Raw genomic sequence first — 18,254 nt, 5'->3', positions numbered from 1 at the left:
GTGCGCTCATTGGCACCTCTATGTGAGTAAATTCACCCAGATCAGCTCCCATCTCAGTTGTTTGGACAGTACCAGGACCATAGTAAAATATGAACTTCACTACATCAGACATCTCGGCTCACCTAATTTTTTTTCAACAATGAAAGACAAGTATTAAGCAACAACTTAAAATACCCCCACTACTAAAGATTAGACATGTATATATATTAGCTAGCCAGATTAGACATGTATATATATTACGGAATATTAACGGAGCAACTAATACAATTCACACACCTACAAATATATTACGAATATTTGCCGGAGCAACTACAAATATTGATAGATTTAAATATATGACATCTACATATATTACGGATTTTACCGGAGCAACTCCAATTACTGACACACCTAAATATTTGACATCCACATATAGTACGGAATATTACCGGATCAACTACAAATTGGCACACAACTAATTAGTTGACATCTAAATATATTTACGTTTACTACCGGAGCAAATAACAATAATCGCACACCGGAACCGGAAAATAAAATGCTCACCACGACCACCTAAATATTTACGTTTACTACCGAAGCAACTCCAATTACTAACACACCTAAATATATTTACGTTTACTACCAGAGCAAATAACAATAATTACACGCAACTTCAAAAAATAAAATGTTTGTTCAAATATACCCTTGAAGCGTGTGTGCGAACGATGGACAGCGGCCTTCAATCACCGAAACCGGAGCCGGAAACTCCACCGAACTACCGGAGCTTCACCTCCACCACACTGCCCTAGCTTCACCACCACCACCTCCACCTCCACCGCCGCCACAACCTCCACCAATGAGCTGAAAAAATGCTCCAACAAAATGCTCACCACGACCACCATGAGCTACCCCATCAGACATCAGTAGATCGAGGTCTCTTTTGCCTCCCTAACTATGTAAAACCCATTCACGGTGCCAAATCCACAAAAAACCGGGTCATTTTGGTGTATTAATTGGAGCTATTTCATGTAAGAGAGGAGGAAGGAAGAACAAAGTGAGATGAGCGCTGTGGGAGAAAGAGAAAGGAGAAGGAGAAAGGAGGAAGAGGGCACGTGCTGCGGGGCCGCTCCCTGTCGGCCAGCAGCTGACCGATCGGTCGTAGCTGGCTGACTGGGGCGCCCGTGACCCAGCCCTGTTGCGACGTGGCCCAACCAATAATCAGCCCGCACGTGGCCACCTGTCGGCTTGTAGTTGGCTGATAAGGCCTAGTCGGCCTGCTGCTGGCTGACTAGGCTTAGTCGGCCTGCTGCTGGCTGCTTGGGTATTATTTTCAAAAATAAAAATATTAGCGTGATATTTGTGCAAATTAATAAAAAAATGTGTTATTTAAAAAAAATTAGCTCACAAGGGAGTCACGCAACTTTGCGACAACAGTGTCCCAGGTGTTGTATATTTGTAGCACTTACACCTCATTTTAGGGCACCCGAAAGAAGTTTTGCAAAAAAAGTCGGATTGGGGTCTTGCCCAAGCGCCCTAAAATAGGGCCTATTGGAGATGCTCTAACAATTAGGTTTCAAAATCAACGCCACTGAACTGACTTGGAACAAGTCATCCAACCCATAACGAACCCAGCAACGAAGAATTGAATCTTTGAAACCAAACTAAATAGCTCCTTGGGAGGAAGATTTCAAAGTCTTCACTCGGAAGAATTAGGTTGGCTTGAACATACACACAAAAGACTTCAAACCCAAAACATCGAGTACGAGGAAACGTTGTTATATCTTAGCTCCAGAACATGTGACAGCACATGCAGCAGCCACTAGTTGATGTACGCTCGTGCAATGTTTGGATACAATCACAACTCTGAATTTGGGCGTCAATCAACAATAAACTAAGAATATACAAGAGACCAATAAAATCACAAGTTCATGCATGATAGTTCACATCGTCACATCAGTATGTGGCTTGAATGCTGGTTCGAGACAGTTCATACCAGCCACGCACAATAAAGAAGAAACTTGAATGCTGGTGCTTCTGTCCCTTGGGAGTTCTACGGACGGTGTCAGGCCTGCTGGCGCTTCGCATCGACGGCTTCCTTCAGCTTCCTCCCAAGCGCAAAGGCAAGAGGGGGTGGCACAGCGTTGCCAATCTGCCTGTGCTTGCTCTGAATGGTGCCCGAAAACTGGTAGCTGTCAGGAAAGCCCTGCAGACGTTGATAGGTTCAAATCAGATTATCTACCAGGCCTTACAACAATATTTAACACGTTTGACTATTTGTTATCAGATGGGGATGGATGTAGAGCAGCTTAAGCTTACCTGAGATCGCGCACATTCACGGACCGTGATAATCCTATCCTGGTCAGGGTGGAAGCACATGCCAACCTTGCCCATCGGCTGAGGATCAGTCACAGACGTGGGGAAATTGCCCTCCCAATCTAACCTCCCATACAGACCCTTCCACTGATTGTGCCTTTTAGCGGTGTTAGGCAAGCACCAAGGTATCAGGTCCACCATTTGACCAGAAGATAGCTTCACCTGCACATGTATGTTCGGGGATTAACATATCACAAACACCAAAAAGGATATACTATAGATCAACAGAAACAGTGAATGCAGCTACAGAGTAGGACAGTCTCATTTACCTTCTCATCTGGCAAGTCATGCCAGTCACAGCCAGGTCGTTTGGGAATATGTTTGCATCTTATGAGATTTAATTCATTCATCTCCTTAGATATGTGATCGTTCAATGCAATAGTGCTACCTCTGATCTTCTTCTGAAACCAAGAGGTAGGCTCACCTCCATACTGCATTAAGAGAGGAATTCACTAAATATGGGAATCCAGAGCAGAAACAAAAGAAAAACTGAATGGCCTTGGAATATTACCTCAAGTATGAGTTTACTTGCACCATTTTCCACTTTTGGCAAATCCCCAATTGTATCTCTAACAGTTATTGCACGGAAAGGTGCCCCACCAGCAGTGCTTTTGGCAGCTGCATAGTATTTGCCATCAGGCAGTGTTATTTTCAGTTCAGGGCTAGCAAACACGTGCATCGGTTCTGGCCAATCAGGAAGAATCTCTCCAGGAGCAGCAGCCCAAATGAATGCCCTTTTCCTGGACTGAGCAACACCAAAAGTACCTGCTTCTAAGATTCCAAAACGAACCTAAACAACAGGTATACAACTTCTCAGTATACAGATTCAAAGAAGTGCTAACTAGGTAGTTTAAGTAGACAATGGTAAGAATTAGCACCTGGTATCCCATTTCCAAAAGAGATGCAACTGCCAGTCGGAAGGTCTGCCCTTTGTTGAACGAAACAAAATTCCTGACATTTTCTAAAAGAAAGAATCTGGGACGAAAATACTCCGCAAAAGAGAGGAATGCTAAAATCATCTCACACTGAACTTTACTCCATGGGCTTTGGTTGAATCTGTTCATGCCAGAAAAGCCCTGGTAACGGAAAAAGGGTATACATAGGTCAATAATGGGTTAACATTTTGAACAACAAACTGCTTACCAGTGCTTATAGCAATATAATGTACCTGACAGGGAGGACCGCCATTTATGAATTCTACTTCACCAGGGACAGGAAGGTTTTTAATATTCTCTTCAGCAAGTTTAGCTGCTTGTTCAGCAGCTTCAGAAGTTGAGACACAGTCATCAGAATCCCCACACTTGTCCATGATTGCCCTGCATCATCACGAAGCAATCCTGATTGAGCTACACAAATAAATAAATGCAACACAGCGCATAAATTAAACAATTTCACCTACTTTAAAATCACATTGCAGTTATCCACAAACACAGCAGCTTCCGGATGATTTTGCCTAAATGCTTCACCAGCTGGTTCCTCATATTCAATTGCCCATTTTGTAAATGACACACCTGCAGAATTTAACAATGATAATAAAAAAATATCAGTCAGAAGGCCAACATGTTCATGCTAAACCATACCACTGAAGGAAGTGCATACCAGCTTGCTGCAACCCTTCTGATAAACCTCCACAGCCAGCAAAAATGTCAAGAGTTGCAATACGGCTCTCTTTGGGCACCTCCATCCATTTGCCTGAATCAACTTCATTATCTTCACAGATCTGCTTTCCCTTGTTCTTCTTCAAAGCACCAGTTGCCTTGCGAGCCACAGACATGAGCTTTACATTTGAAGGCAACTGTCAAGGCAGAACATACATTCAGTTAAATACCAAAACTAGCAGTTCTAAATCAAAATGTTATATTAGCCAACTAACCTGCTTGAGAGCTCCAGTGGCACGATCATAGAAATGCTCACAGAAGAATACATGTTCAATCATTACTGGAAGGTCTGAATTTGAGATATCTATCTTCTTTCTGACCTCACATTTTCCCTCTACCATATCCACCGGCACATTAATTATATCTTCACTATAGTATACCTGAATCAAGTAAAAAAAAGTTACAATATGTATTGAAGACTATTTAAGGAGAATGATCACAAAACTTTGGCATGTTATGAAGCATGGAACTAATGATGGTATTACAGATATCAGACATAAAACAAATATACAGAGGAAGAAGAGTATAACCTCTCTGATATCAGATGTATAAGCTTTAGCAGTTGAAATGTCATCTGGTCTATAAAATCTTCGAACACTGACTTTTGTTGATGCAGGGTCAACTTTTTTAGAACCAGCAGGTCCACAGAGATCCAGAAGATGGCAAACTGCATAGGGCTTCAGGCCAATGTTTCTTCCTGCCTTGTAGGTGCCACGATCCTCCTCTTGGGAGAAAAACTCAGGCCTAATGTATAAGAAGTCATGGACACTATAGGTTACCTTTCTGTAAATGAAGCTGGTCTTGGTAAGTATTCTTAATTCATCACAGTCCGGTTCTCTGTGCTCACAAGAGCCACAGACACCATTACCAAGACCCAGTTTATCACAAGGTAGAGAGAAGAAGGCACCCTTCTCAGGCCAGTACAGGCTTCTACATAAATATTCCATGGGCAGACCCTTCTTTTTCCTCTCTTCCGCTTTGGCCCACCCAATCTTCTCAGCTTCAGAATTCTCTTTTCTATACTTGTGACCCCAAGGCATTGATTGGAGATTGACAGACACCAATTCTTTGATGTCCTTTAGTTCAAACTCCAAACAGTCATTAGTTAAGAAAATGTCCCTTTCATTTGCAGCATTGCCAAGAACAGTTTCTGAGCCTTTTTGCAGAATCCTTCCATGAACCATTTTTGCACCATCAGATTTCTGAAACATGTACTCAACAAAGCATATGACTATTTCTCCAGAATCATCTTCCAGTGTGACTGCCCCTCCAACATCTATTCTGAGTTCCCGTGCATACGCACATTTGTATAAAGCTTCTCCAGAAGTTGTTTTCCCAGCTGACTCACCCTTCCATCTCATTTCTTTGCTAGTTTGCGATACCAATTTTCGAGACCGTGTTGATGGTGGAGTCTTTGCAACCTTGTCTTCTTCAATCTGTACCTCTTCCTCAGCATCCTCATCTTCATTTTCTTCTTGTTCATCATCAACTTCTTTTGCTTCGTTTCCATCTCCCTCCTTCAAATCTTCAGGGAAATGGTGTGCATAGTAATCACTCCATATTCTGTTGATCAATCTTGTTGTGGTTGCACGCATTGCTTTTCTTTTTGATGATGTTCCCATTGTTGCAATTGGGTTCAGATTCTCTCCTCTTGTTACTTGAGCCTTTTTCTTCATGAACAACTTTGTATGCCTTCTCTGCTCCATCTTCGTCAACAGGCCAGTGGCAAAAGCACTACGTCGAATTGTCTCATCAGGGAAATCTGCAAACTGCTGAAGTATGATCTGTCCATGTACCACAATGTACCTCTCAACCAGTACAATATTGGACGATATAAAAGCAGGATTCTCTTTGTCAAACTCTGCCACTTTCTTGATGACATCAACAAAAGAAAGCTTTGAAGCACGGCTTTGCTCTTTTAGCAGGGTGATGATGCTAACAGCAAGCCTTGCTGTTTTCAGTACAGGTTCACACCAAGGAGCATATTGCTTTATTGGCTGCCGTAGCTTGTACCTGAAAATACATGCGATGTAAGTTCTAATGGAGTGCTGCCAGAAACAAATAAAGACTGGGCCAAAGGAATGAGAGGATTCAGTGAAAAGAATACTGAACAGGCAGTGGCATGAAGATTACACAATAAAATAGCAATAAAAACTGACTGGGGTACTCACCAAGCCACATCAGTTCGAATGGTTATGCAAACCATCGAGCCACCAAATTCTATAACCCATTCCTTGATTGGGCTCAAATATATTGGAACTCCTACATCCTGGTTATCAGCTTTACTTGATGAAGAAGACAACTTTGCAGACTCAGCTGTGGAACAGCAACTGCCATCATCCTCTGTCATAAAACCAGATCCAAAGACAACTATATCATTTTCTGCGCCTGACTTCATAGGGATTAATTCCAGAGAAATAAGCCTAGAATCCGCATTGTATAGAGCCCAGTTATTGAGGATTCTTACTGGCACATCACCAGAGAACATGCCATCCTCACTATCAAATATGTATTCATCCATTTCCTGGCTAGATGGTTTATAGTATGCAGGCAGAGGGTAGTCATTTGCAATCTCAGCTTCACTAATTTTGATGTAGACATTTTTCTGGGAAGGGACCCCACGGTTACCCCTCTGTTTCTTCATCATCTTCCATTCTTCTTCTTCATGCAATAATCTTGCTAATTTCTCATCATCGTCCTCAGCTACCTCTTTACACTCAATATCCTTGATCTTCAGGCTCCCATTTGAAATGCTAAGTGGCATCTTGGTAAATTCTGCTCGAGATTTGCACTCATCTCTTAGAGCAAGAAGAACTGGCAATGTAACAAGCTTCTCATCATCATTGCCTGCCGTCTGATCCAAACCAATGAGCTGGTTGTATACAAACTCGCCAGTGGCAATCATGAATTCTTTGCTCATTGTTCCAGTGTAACCTTGGATAGCATTAACAGAGCGAACAACACTAGCAAGCAATTCTTCCAAACTCATGTTAGGATTCCCACCTACTGATCTCATGAGCTTCCTGTAGACTTCAACACATACCTGTGCCTTCTCATAGAAGTGGTTGTAGTAAGACTTGTAGTTGCTTGCTGGTTTCACACATTCATAATCAGCAAGTTCTGTTGAGAGCCAGACCACTGCAGTACCTTCATCATAACCAGATATTGCCCAGTCCTCAATACGCCCAAATCCTTCACAGCGTACACCTCTTTCACGCTCTTTTTCTAGATCATCATCCATAGGCATGATGAGAGCTGTTATGAAAAAATCATCTATTTCAGACATTTCAAATGGCTGCAGATTCCCATCTGCATCATGCAAGATGAAATCAATCAACTTCCGGCAAGGCGGCGAATCTTCTGGCCCTAATTTTGTCAGGTTGATTGCATCTATTTCTTCCTCTTCCATTCGATTTTTCTTGATCTTGACAACAGAAGTTTTTTCTGATAAACGTACAGATTTCTCCTTAAAATCAGAACAGGCTGCTGCCCTCCTTGGCCTCTTGTGAGTAGCAGAACCAGCACCCTTTTCAACACCATTTGTTGCATTCTGAGGCCCATCCACCAATTTTCCTTGTGCAGTGAATTCTTCACCCTTCTTTTGTGGCTTTGCTCTGCACCTTTTTGTTCCTGAAAGGCCATCATTCAGATAAAATAACCAAATCAGGAACAAAAGAAAGAAACTAAATGCTGAACAGTGAAAAGGCATCAATAATACAATGACACAGCACTCAGGTGTTACAGCAATGGGATTGGGTCCATAATTGGTAGGCATGAGAGCTGGCCAGCCTAGACTTGGCTGGCTGCCTTCCACAAGCTTGACTGGCAACGATGCCAGCACTCAGCAGACACAAGAAGACAGGTGTTAAGAGATGATTCTTAGCCTCAATGAGGCATGCAGAAACCTCTTTGATATTCTTTTTCATGAAATGGCATTCAAGCCTTTTGTGTATTTCTCTTGGGAGGGATCCATTAAGAGAGACCTGAAGGCTTGGAGTATCACCAAAGAACTAGCTATGGACAGGGGTGCGTGGAAGCTTGTTATCCATGTGCCAGAGCCATGAGTTGGTCGCGAGATCTTATGGGTTTCACCTCTAGCCTACCCCAACTTGTTTGGGACTAAAGGCTTTGTTGTTGTTGTTGTTGTTGTTGTTGTTGTTGTTGTAATATTATATAGATGGATCTCCTTCCTAACAAAAAGGAAAGTGCTAGGGGTGCCAACTGCCAATTGGTATGAAAAAATAGAACAGATGTTCACTCTATAAGTTACAGACAGTTGCTGCCAGCTATCATTAACTTGAAAATCAAGTCACAGACAAAGCTCCAACAAGATCTATGGCAAGACACACAGAGGCAAAATTGTAGATATCAGCGATGTCCAGACACCGAGATCAGATGGCACAAAAAAAGCCTCATTTATATCTATATTTATATTGTATGGTTAATTTTGTGTTTTCCTGGTGTAAACCCTGCAGTGAAAATTGCAGTTGCAACTTGTAGCTCTTTTATCTGAATACACGAGTCACTAGGTGATATCAGAGGCTCATCTTGAAGACAAAGACCATGACACTTAACCTTTTCAGGGAACTTAAATAGCCACAAGACCCGTTCTTGATGAAACTTCAGAATTAGATCATTAAATTGATTAATAAAAAACAATCAAACACCATGAAAGAAAAAACAATCAAACACCATGAAGCATAAGCCATATGCATATAGGCAATTAACAAAAAGGGGAATTAGAAATATGCTGATGATCTATAGCATTAAAAGCAGTCTTCAATCCAGCAACATATATAAGAAGTGCACAGAAGTGGATCTTCATGCATGAAGGCTTGTTGAGGTTAAATGGATCTCCATACACAGGATTTAAGTGTGCACCTACATGCATGCACACGATATAAGTGTGCACCTACATACATACATTGATCCCCTGACCCTTATTCATGTACTTGGGGGTTCAAATTAAGTTCATCTAAAAATAAATTCTCACTAGAAGGGCAACTGTACAGAACCAGGCATTACTTTCACAACTGTTTTTCTCTTCCAAGGAACACTAGCATGGACACAAGATAAGTGACCTCATTTATATCTTGAATTTAGTTTCAGTCAAGGCACTAGGTTGATAAAAGTAAAAGCACATTTAACAGACTACGACTGGATATACGAGTCAAACACAATCATATTTTCTTGCAGAAAAACACAATCACATTTTTGTAGTACTGTGATATATGAGTCAAACAAATCCATGCTCCAAGTGTCCATACCACTCCAAGTAAATCATGAGTATAAAGGATTTTATGCTGCAAACAGTATGTGTGTGTCATTAAAATATTGATGATTTATACAAAATGTTGCATGGATGTTAGTATTAAAAATTATGTTTAAAAAATGGTTTTCTTGTTTTATGTGTGATGTGTGAAGCTGCATTGTCAACAACTCAACATTCATCAAAAAATGGCATCTCATAACCAACTGGACTAATGCCATGTAAATATCAGTACAACCTAAGGGCCTCGATCAGTATCATGCACACGCAGGTGAGCAATGGGAAGAAAATCAACATGTGGATGCCAAACTAGACAACTTTTCTTCCCAGAGATTTAGGTCATTATCTATTTTGCATACTAAACATGGACAGGAGCCTATTCCACCCGTCATCCTACAATCCTAAAATACACACTCATCTTCACATGTATGCATTAGCATTGTGATTGCTATCAAAACACCTAGTTAAAGCAAGTTGCAGCACATACTAGATAACTAATATGCAAATAGATCAACCAAACCTGGGAGGGCACAGAAAAAGAAGAAAAGGAAAGCATTGGCACCTAGCCACCACACGCAGTTCATGGCATAATGCGCCTCACCCTCTCGACACCACAGCTCCACAATTTCCATCATCTCAATAACAACCAAACAATCTATCTACATCATCTTCCTCCCCGGCCATTCAACTTTAACAATAAAGGGCAGACATGTGCATGTACCACGATGTCTGTCTTCATTTCAGTGATAACATAGGAAGTGGAGTCAGCAATGGAGAGCAGTGATAGCAATGGGTAGGTGGTTTGCAATCTCCCTCTTGATGTCTATCCAGTTTAAGTCAAAGCTCCATATAAGACACATTAGACAAACTAGAAGACTGCCCAGACACTCAATAAGGATACAGATCAATATTTTATACAAATCTAATACAAAAGTCAATACTGGTTAGAAACCAACTTTGCTTATGCCATGTCTAGCTAGTGAGCATCACAGAAACATTAGCACGTATGCCATGTCTATGTCAGCATATAATTTGCTCCTTTGCACTGTTATATACAAACGCAAAGCAGAATACTTGTTTTAAAAGGGTAAAGCATTAGTTTCTAAAGAAATGTCATAACTTTCTTTGCGGTGCCTAGTAGAATATACCAACATGTAACACATTGAACATAAAACAAGTCAGACAACATCTGAAATTCACATTCTCAAAGCAGATGCGCACAGAAAATACCCTGATAGCATTGAGTATATCATATTACACATTCCTGGAAACAGATATAACCATGCTATAGATTGGAAGGTGACTACTGTAGTCATGCAAAACAAGTAACAATAGAAGTAATTAAGAACAATACCTGTGGTAACTGGAGAACGTGGACTTTTCACCATATTTGATATATCCCTGTAAAATTCAGAATTAGTCAGCCCAATCAACAATTAGCAAGAAAATACAGTACTTACTTCCAATCCAAACTTAATTACATGAAAAGATTAACAGAGCAACACACTTCGTCAAAATCACTAGACATGCTATAGAGCCAACCCCGCAACATGTAGAAGATCAATTCCAAATTGGAAGCAGAAGCAAAAGGTAATGAATAAGAAACATACACATCAACAATCTGTTGAACCTGTATCCAGTTCCTTTAACTGATTTATACAACAAACTTGAATTTGCCTTCAGGAATGATAATCTATGAGTAGACATCAACCTCTAGCAACAATAGGGGGTAGGAAACAACATAGCCATCATTAAACCCATGTCTTCCAAAACAAAAGTAAACAATCATGGCACTAACATCTCATTATTACATCACTCTATAATTGGTTCACAAACATGAAAACATTGGCAAATTCTAAAACTAGAATGAAACCAGTGTAACCGTGAGTAAGCAACTGGGGAAGTAGCACTCAGCATGGCAATTCTCAAAAGCTCCCCAAGTAATAAGCTAAGAATAGGCAAACGAAGAAAGGTGCACCAAAACTACCAGCACAGATGGTTGCACCAAGCCACCAAATAAAGCAAAAGCAAGGCTAGCAGCACCAGGTGCCCCTTGAAGACTGTGTGCTAATCCATATAGATATATAGCTCCTCTCCACAAAGATAGCAAGAAACTTCAGAAGACATGCTAAAAGCAAGTCTATATTCCATTACAAGACCTTATTAACAACTACAAGTAAGCAAATTAACTAATTCAACAGTAAGGTAATGAACTGTTCCTAAAATGGCATCACCGGTCATAGGACACATCAGAGCTTGATTAACAGCTGTTTGTCACAGGAGTGAACAAAATGAACGGAGCTGAAGCCTTCTAGTTAATTCATTCATTCAAATAGGCATGGAATTAGTGACAAATACCTAGGATATTCAAGAACAAAATCACCAGCTGCAGGCAGTCAAGGCAGATTAAGGCTACAGAAGATTTGCGGTGAATGTCAATGCCACCAAGCACAGATCCACTAAGTATGCAAGTACTCCTGCAATGCAGCAAAATAAATAAAAACATCAGAAACTTCAACACCGGTGGGGGAATGTCTACTTAAACAGAAGTTAACCAATTTGGGGGAAGCGCAGAACTATTGAAGAAAACGGTGGGTTTTTTTGGCAGGAACTGCAATAATCAAGTCATGAGCGACCACTGCTCAAGCAGACCAACGGATTTCTGAAAATAGTCTCCTAACCCCTACACAGAACACATCGAACAAACTAACTATATGGATAGGCAGACGCACAGGGCTCCCCGGATCTAAGCACAGCGAACAATCACAGATGGAGCTACTTCTGCACCACACACCAGCAAGCTAAGCCCCCACGACGCACATCCGAAGAGATGAGTATGATACACGGGAGGAAATACAGCGGTTACAGAGGGAACGGTCGCCATTCCGTTACCTCTGCTCTCCGTTGCGGCAACACACCGACAATCTTTCCGGAATCACCTCCAATAGATGGTAGAGAAATCAAAGAAATACCCAGCGGAATGCAGAACTAGAACAGCAGGCAAGGCAAAAATGTTTCCACTAGAAAACCGTCACTGATAAATCCACAACGAACCGAAGGAATCCATCAACCCCGCCTGGATGCGGAGCCAGAGCAGCAGCGCAAACGAATCGTCGGTCAAACAGCACGGAGCCCAGCGACTATCGGAGCACGCACGCCCCTAAACACCACCCCGAACTAATCAATCCGCAGGCACGGTAAAAACAGGACCGAGAATGAAGAAAAAACGAAGCCCCAGGGTTACCTATGCGGCCTCCTCGCCGCCGGCGGCGGAGGCGACGGGGGAACGAGCCCGAAGGAGCGGATCCGAGAGGCGGCGCGGGCGGGCGGGCGGAGAGGGGGGGGGGGGGGTTTCGGTAGCGGGGTGGCGGGATTTATAGCGGAGGGGTGACGAACGCGAGCGAGAGAATTGCGAGGCGGCGTGCGTGAGGCGGGGCAAAGGGTGGGAAGGTTTTTTTGAGGTTTTGGCCGCGCGGCGCACGCGGGACTGGGCGGGTTTGCTTGGCGGGAGGGGCAGCGAAAACCCAAATTTTTCCGTTTCCCCCGCCCTTGCGTTTTGCCGGATCCCAAGCAATTAGTTCAAATATAAAAGTAACTAACTTTTAAACCGTCTGAGATCAAAAAACGCAGCTCCGATAGATGGTCCATATGTAAAAAAAAGGAAAAAGTCCAAAACAAACCTTAAACTTATAGACCAAACTTAAATTGAACCCTGAAATTAGCACGCCGAACTATCTAATCCCGGTCTATTTTAAACCTTAAGTGCGTTCCAAACAGGGATGGTCGACGTTGCGGATGGAACCCGGGATGGTGGCTGCGGCCAGACTGGGCCGGCCCATCAGGCAGGGCGAAGCGTGTTTTCTTTTTTTGCAATATTTTTTCCGAACCACGCTACATAAAATCGTAGAAAAAAATAGAGGCTTGTGAATCGAACTTCCAACCTAACGCTAGTACACACATCCTGCTAGCCACACTAACTGATTGCCGTTGCTGAGATAACAAAAGCGCGAAATTATTTAAACCAACACAGCGTCGAGATTTGAAAACATTTTCTACAATTGTTTGAAACATTTTCTTGAAAATTGTCAACAATTTCAAAATCCAAATATTCTCGAAGAAACAACCAATTTTTAAAATTCCAAACATTTTTTAAAAATTTGCACATTTTTTTGTTTTACGAACAGTTTTTGAGAAACATGACTTTTTAAACATGGACCATTTTTTAAAGCCCCGAACATTCTTTAAAGTGTGAAGCCTTTTTGGCAAAAAAGGACAAATTGTTGAAAACACAAACAATTTTGAAACCTGGAAAAATTAATTAAAGTACGATTCTTTCCCCATTATTAAGTTTTTCAGAAAATGTTCACATTCTAAACTATTGTTCAGGATTCAAAATTTGTTCCTATTTTTCAAAATATGATTATGTTTAATAATGTTCATCTTTTCAAAAAAAAATCTCAATTCAAAATTTTGTTCAGGTTTAAAAATTGTTACTGAAAAATCACGTTTAAAAATGGTTCAGGTATAAAATATATTCAGGGATTTCAAAATGGTCACGTTTGAAACTTTGTTTGTGTTTTAAAAAAACCGTATTTCCAAAATTTCTTTACACTTTTGCAAACATGTTCGCAATTTTAAAAAACTGTTTTTGCTTTTAAGGATATCCGGATTTTAAAATTGTTGATTATTTTCAAGAAAATGTTTAAAAAATCTAAAATGTTTTTGAATCTGGATGCTAATTAGTCTGGTTAAATATTTTCGCTCCTTTTATTTATCACTAACGGTTATTAGGTGGAGTCGCTACATGATGAGTTTAGTAGCGGCAGATCTTAAGTTCGATTCCCCATGAGTATTTTTCTTTTTGGTATTTTTATAAGTCAAAAGAAAAAACATGTTTCGCGCTTGGTGGGCCGGCCCAGCTGCCAGCGATCCCAGTTCGACCAGCTGCCACGTCGACAATCCCTTCGAAAAAGCGTCCAAGATTTAATATAGACCGGGATTAGATAGTTCGGTGTGCTGATTTCAGTGATTTGAAGTTCGGGGTTCGATTTAGCTTTGGTCTACAAGTTCAAGGTTTGTTTTGGACTTTTTCCAAACAAAAATGGACCACGGTCTTTTTGTGATGTAAAATACAACACATCGCGGTGCAAATTTACATCACGAGGTGCATCTGGTACAAAACCAGCCGCCGCCCGCGAACGCCCAACCACCAGTTCCTTTCCTTTCTCGCCCGCCCGCCCGCGACTTCCCACCCGTCCGCCGCCGCCCCGCCGCCTCCACACCCCGCCGCCGCCCCGCCGCGCGCCGCCCGCATCAGATCCGGCCCCGCCCCGCCCCCGCCGCTGTTTCCACGCCGCCCCGCCCCCCGCCGTTGTTTCCACGCCGCCCGCCGCGGATCCGGACGAGGCGCAGCGCAAGCCACCGCCCCGACAGCACGCCGCCGCCGCTCCACCGCTCTCACCGCTCTCCGATGGCGCCGAAGAAGATGCCGAAGGGCAAGTCGGGCTTCTTCGGCGTGAGGCAGAAGCCCTCCGGTAACTTCGGAGTGGAGTTCTCCGACGCCGGAAGGCATTGGTGGATCGGCACGTACCCCTCCGCCCACGAGGCCGCGCGTGCCTACGACGTGGCGGTGTGGCGTGCCGAGAGGCCTCGGGAGCACCTCAACTTCCTAGAGATCGAGAGTCGGGCGGAAGCGGAGATGCTTGTGCCGCAGGGCATCAAGATGAAGGAAATCCCGACGAAGAAGTCGTCGGTTGTCATCAGTGCCAGCGAGACCGACGAGGAGGCGATGGCAAGGTTTGCTCGGGAGCATCCGGAGTACGTCCAGGCCGAGCTGGAGTTCTACTAGAAGCGTGAGGCGGAGCAGAAGAAGAAGGGGGCGAAGAAGGAGGACGAGGCCGGTCCCTCGACGGTGATCCCCATCGAGTCCTCTTCCGAGGAGGACTAGGCAGACTTCAAGGAGGAGGAGGGGTGCGACGACCCGAAGAAGGAGGAGGTCTGGGCGCAGTTCCGCAGCTCGGACGATGAGGAGTAGTTTATTTAGTAGTTTGAATAAGTAATAGTTAAAGTTCATGTATGAAACTATGTTGAATTTGATGTTTGAACTATGTTGAATGGATTAGTAGTTTGTGGTTTTAAGAAATTTACATCTTCATTTTGGACCATCTATTGGAGTTGATCTTTTGGACTTTTTTGGAGTTGAGCTTTTTTCGGAGCTCCAAAACGCATTTTTTGGCGGTCCAAATTTTACATCTCCGGTTTTGGACCGCCAAATTTTAAACCATTTTATTGGAGATGCTCTAAATCATGTTTTCCTCCTCTTTTCAACACAACATGGTATGGTAGATGAAAAATACAATGGTGAGCCCTTCGTGATTGCCGTCGCATAGCCGGCATCTGCAGCATATATTCTTCGACCAAGTCAGAGAGAGAAACGGAGATATACGAATCGTGTTTTCAAAAAATCCAAACTTTACAAAAACCATGCATTATAATCGAGACATGATCTCCTAATCCTATCGCGCATGTAAGCTGATACACAATCAAATGTGCACAGGAAATAATATAAACTTATCAAAAGAATAGAGAATGTAGAATGTGTTATGCATTGTACGTGAATTATGGAATTGATACGTAAGGTAGGTAAACTATACGATACATGGAATTGACGTGAAAGGTAAGTTAATTAAAATGAAACTGATGCAATGGTGTAGAAGGTAAGTTAATTATTTGATTGAGAGGCATACAGGAAGGTTCGGTCAAATATGGCGTGGTGGACAAAAAAACAGGTGAACGGAAAAAAAAGATTGATAAAGGGACATGATGGGTTGACGAAGGGTCCTACCTAATAACAGTAAATTAAAGTAAATTAAAGGGAGGTGATATTCCTGGTTTCGTCCCGCTTCAATTAATTTCACGTACGCTATTTGGTTTTGCAATTTGTCATCCGTTTTGGCCCAATGGAGGAAGCCCACCTGACGGCGCACTGTGGCCCAGGTCTGGAGAGCTGGCAAAAATTAAAATAGCCGATGGGAGGGTTCGATCTCATGACCATCGGCCACACACAGTTTGTCCAACTGACCCAGCTAAAGATATGAGATGATTTTTTTTCCGTTGCAACGCACGGACCTTTTTGCTAGTAACAATAAAAGAAACCTTCGTGTGTTTTAAGTTGTATACTCCCTCCGTTCCAGGATATAAGGTGTATTGGTTTCCATGCAAGTCAACCATTTGAATGTTTGACCAAGATTATAGAATAAAACAACAACATATGCAATACCTAATAGATAAATTATGAATCTACTTTTTCATGATCAATCGAATAATATAAATTTCGTATTGTGTATATTGATATATTTTTCGAAAAGCTCGGTAAAACATGCACTCGTTTGAGTTTTGAAAAAACAAATACACCTTATAATATAAAGGTACAGAGGGAGTATAAGAGAGTGGAGAAGATAGAGAACTAAAGATTACCTAAATAAAATTCAATATAGTTTATACCAGCCAAACACTTTAGGTTTCATCCCGGTTTTGAGCGACTAAAGACATGTCGGATTTCACTATGGTTATATTTATGTTATTCTAGTATAACAACCATGCTCTCAAAAGAAAAGAAAAACTCAATACTTACTTTTCAATATATTTGCATCGTTGACCTTCGGAATAGAAATTACTCCCTTCATTTCTTTATATAAGGTGTATTTGTTTTTTGATAAAATTCCAGAATGTAAGGTTCATTTCTTTCAATTTCTCATAATTCCCTTGTTAGCCCTCCAGAAAAAGGGAAAGTATATCTTTCCTTTTTTTGTATCTCTCCTTGTAGCAAAAGAAGGAAACTATATTTCTGTCGATTGCATGGATCTCATACTTTCCTCGACTAACTGATTTACTTGCCACTAACAAATAAATTTGCCAAGGATAATTTCGTTCTAACATGTCTATAATTATGTGCCTTGGTCATCGTGCCGAAAACAATACACCTTACATAAAGGAAAGGAGGGAGTATAATACAATGATTTATGAGTTGACAACATATTCCCTTACCGTTAAATTACATGAGAATATCACTAAAAAATCTAAAGGAGGTCTATATTCTTATATACCTTACCATCAATTGAGGGCAGTGAAATTGCACCTAATCCCTGCCCCCTCACGTGTTCTCATTGTTGGGCATTCATTTCGGTGATTTGGTCATTGTTGGCCATCAGATATCAGTGGCGGAGCTAGCGAATTTTCAAAGCCTGGGCACGTCATAAGATAAAGTTTGCTTTGGTCTAATAAACAGAACAAGTATCATATTTGGATAAACCTCATGTGTAATATATGCACTACTGTTTCATATATCATACAAGTAAATAAAAACATCATATACAATACCAAATACTCCCTAATACCTTTCGACATTTATGCGAGAAAAGTCCAATTTCTAATGTTTATGTTCATGTTTATTTTGTAGGCTTTGTCGCGATTCCACTTGTCAATTCTATAGAATTTAGACAAGTATAACTTTGAATCTGGCACAATCTATGTTGAACTGCAAAATTTGTCATAAATTATACAGAACAACTCACCTAGTTGTCGCGTGCTCGTCGGAGCAGGAGTGTAATTCTCATGGCGGGGGCGCCATTCTGGCCCACATGCATGTGCTCTCGATCACGATCGTCACCGGCCGGAGTCGAGGCCCCGCTGCTCGCCATATATCTTGTCGCCTATCGCCTGCTCTCCGCACTCCGCCGGCGGCCAGTGCACCTCCGAGATCGAGGGGTAGGTAGGGCAGTGTGCGTGCTGCCGAGCGACAGTTCCATTCCATTTGGCGAATCACAAGTCCCTCGTCTAACAAGATCTTTTTTTGTTTGAGAAAACCTCGTCTAACAAGATGGCTTCCTCAATGGATGAGTAAATTGCATGGAACCACCACTTTGAAGGCTAGATTCGCAGAAAACACTACGTTACATATTTTTTTACAGAAAACA

At 41.9% G+C, this 18,254-nt stretch overlaps 2 protein-coding genes across 2 annotated transcripts; one reads left to right on the top strand and one right to left on the bottom strand.

The window, feature by feature from the left end:
* Positions 1-1,739: 1,739 nt before the first annotated feature.
* LOC109754979 (DNA (cytosine-5)-methyltransferase 1B) lies at positions 1,740-12,623 on the bottom strand. Its single transcript, XM_020313861.3, has 14 exons — positions 12,524-12,623; positions 11,638-11,756; positions 10,634-10,680; positions 6,182-7,640; positions 4,541-6,023; positions 4,226-4,390; positions 3,952-4,147; positions 3,752-3,863; positions 3,521-3,668; positions 3,231-3,428; positions 2,864-3,142; positions 2,622-2,783; positions 2,296-2,514; positions 1,740-2,182 (listed from the first exon to the last, which is right to left on the bottom strand). The coding sequence occupies exons 3-14, from the start codon at positions 10,665-10,667 to the stop codon at positions 2,042-2,044; spliced, it is 4,596 nt and encodes a 1,531-aa protein (XP_020169450.1). The 5' UTR covers positions 10,668-10,680; positions 11,638-11,756; positions 12,524-12,623; the 3' UTR covers positions 1,740-2,041.
* Positions 12,624-14,749: 2,126 nt separating this feature from the next.
* Positions 14,750-15,127, top strand: LOC109754978 (ethylene-responsive transcription factor ERF084-like). Its single transcript, XM_020313860.1, has one exon. The coding sequence runs from the start codon at positions 14,750-14,752 to the stop codon at positions 15,125-15,127; it is 378 nt and encodes a 125-aa protein (XP_020169449.1).
* The last annotated feature ends 3,127 nt before the right edge of the window (positions 15,128-18,254 follow it).

The sequence above is a fragment of the Aegilops tauschii genome, chromosome 2, assembly GCF_002575655.3.
Source record: "Aegilops tauschii subsp. strangulata cultivar AL8/78 chromosome 2, Aet v6.0, whole genome shotgun sequence".
Taxonomy (NCBI): Eukaryota; Viridiplantae; Streptophyta; class Magnoliopsida; order Poales; family Poaceae; genus Aegilops; species Aegilops tauschii.
Note: the sequence above shows the minus strand (reverse complement) of the source record. Positions and strands in the feature narration are given on the sequence as shown.

Coding starts and splice junctions, on each gene's coding strand:
- LOC109754979 (XM_020313861.3), bottom strand. CDS start 10,667: ATGGTGAAAAGTCCACGTTCTCCAGTTACCACAG. Junction 3,143..3,230: donor TTTTGGAAATGGGATACCAG/GTGCTAATTCTT, acceptor CCTGTTGTTTAG/GTTCGTTTTGGAATCTTAGA. Junction 2,784..2,863: donor CAAGTAAACTCATACTTGAG/GTAATATTCCAA, acceptor CTCTTAATGCAG/TATGGAGGTGAGCCTACCTC.
- LOC109754978 (XM_020313860.1), top strand. CDS start 14,750: ATGGCGCCGAAGAAGATGCCGAAGGGCAAGTCGGGCTTCTTCGGCGTG.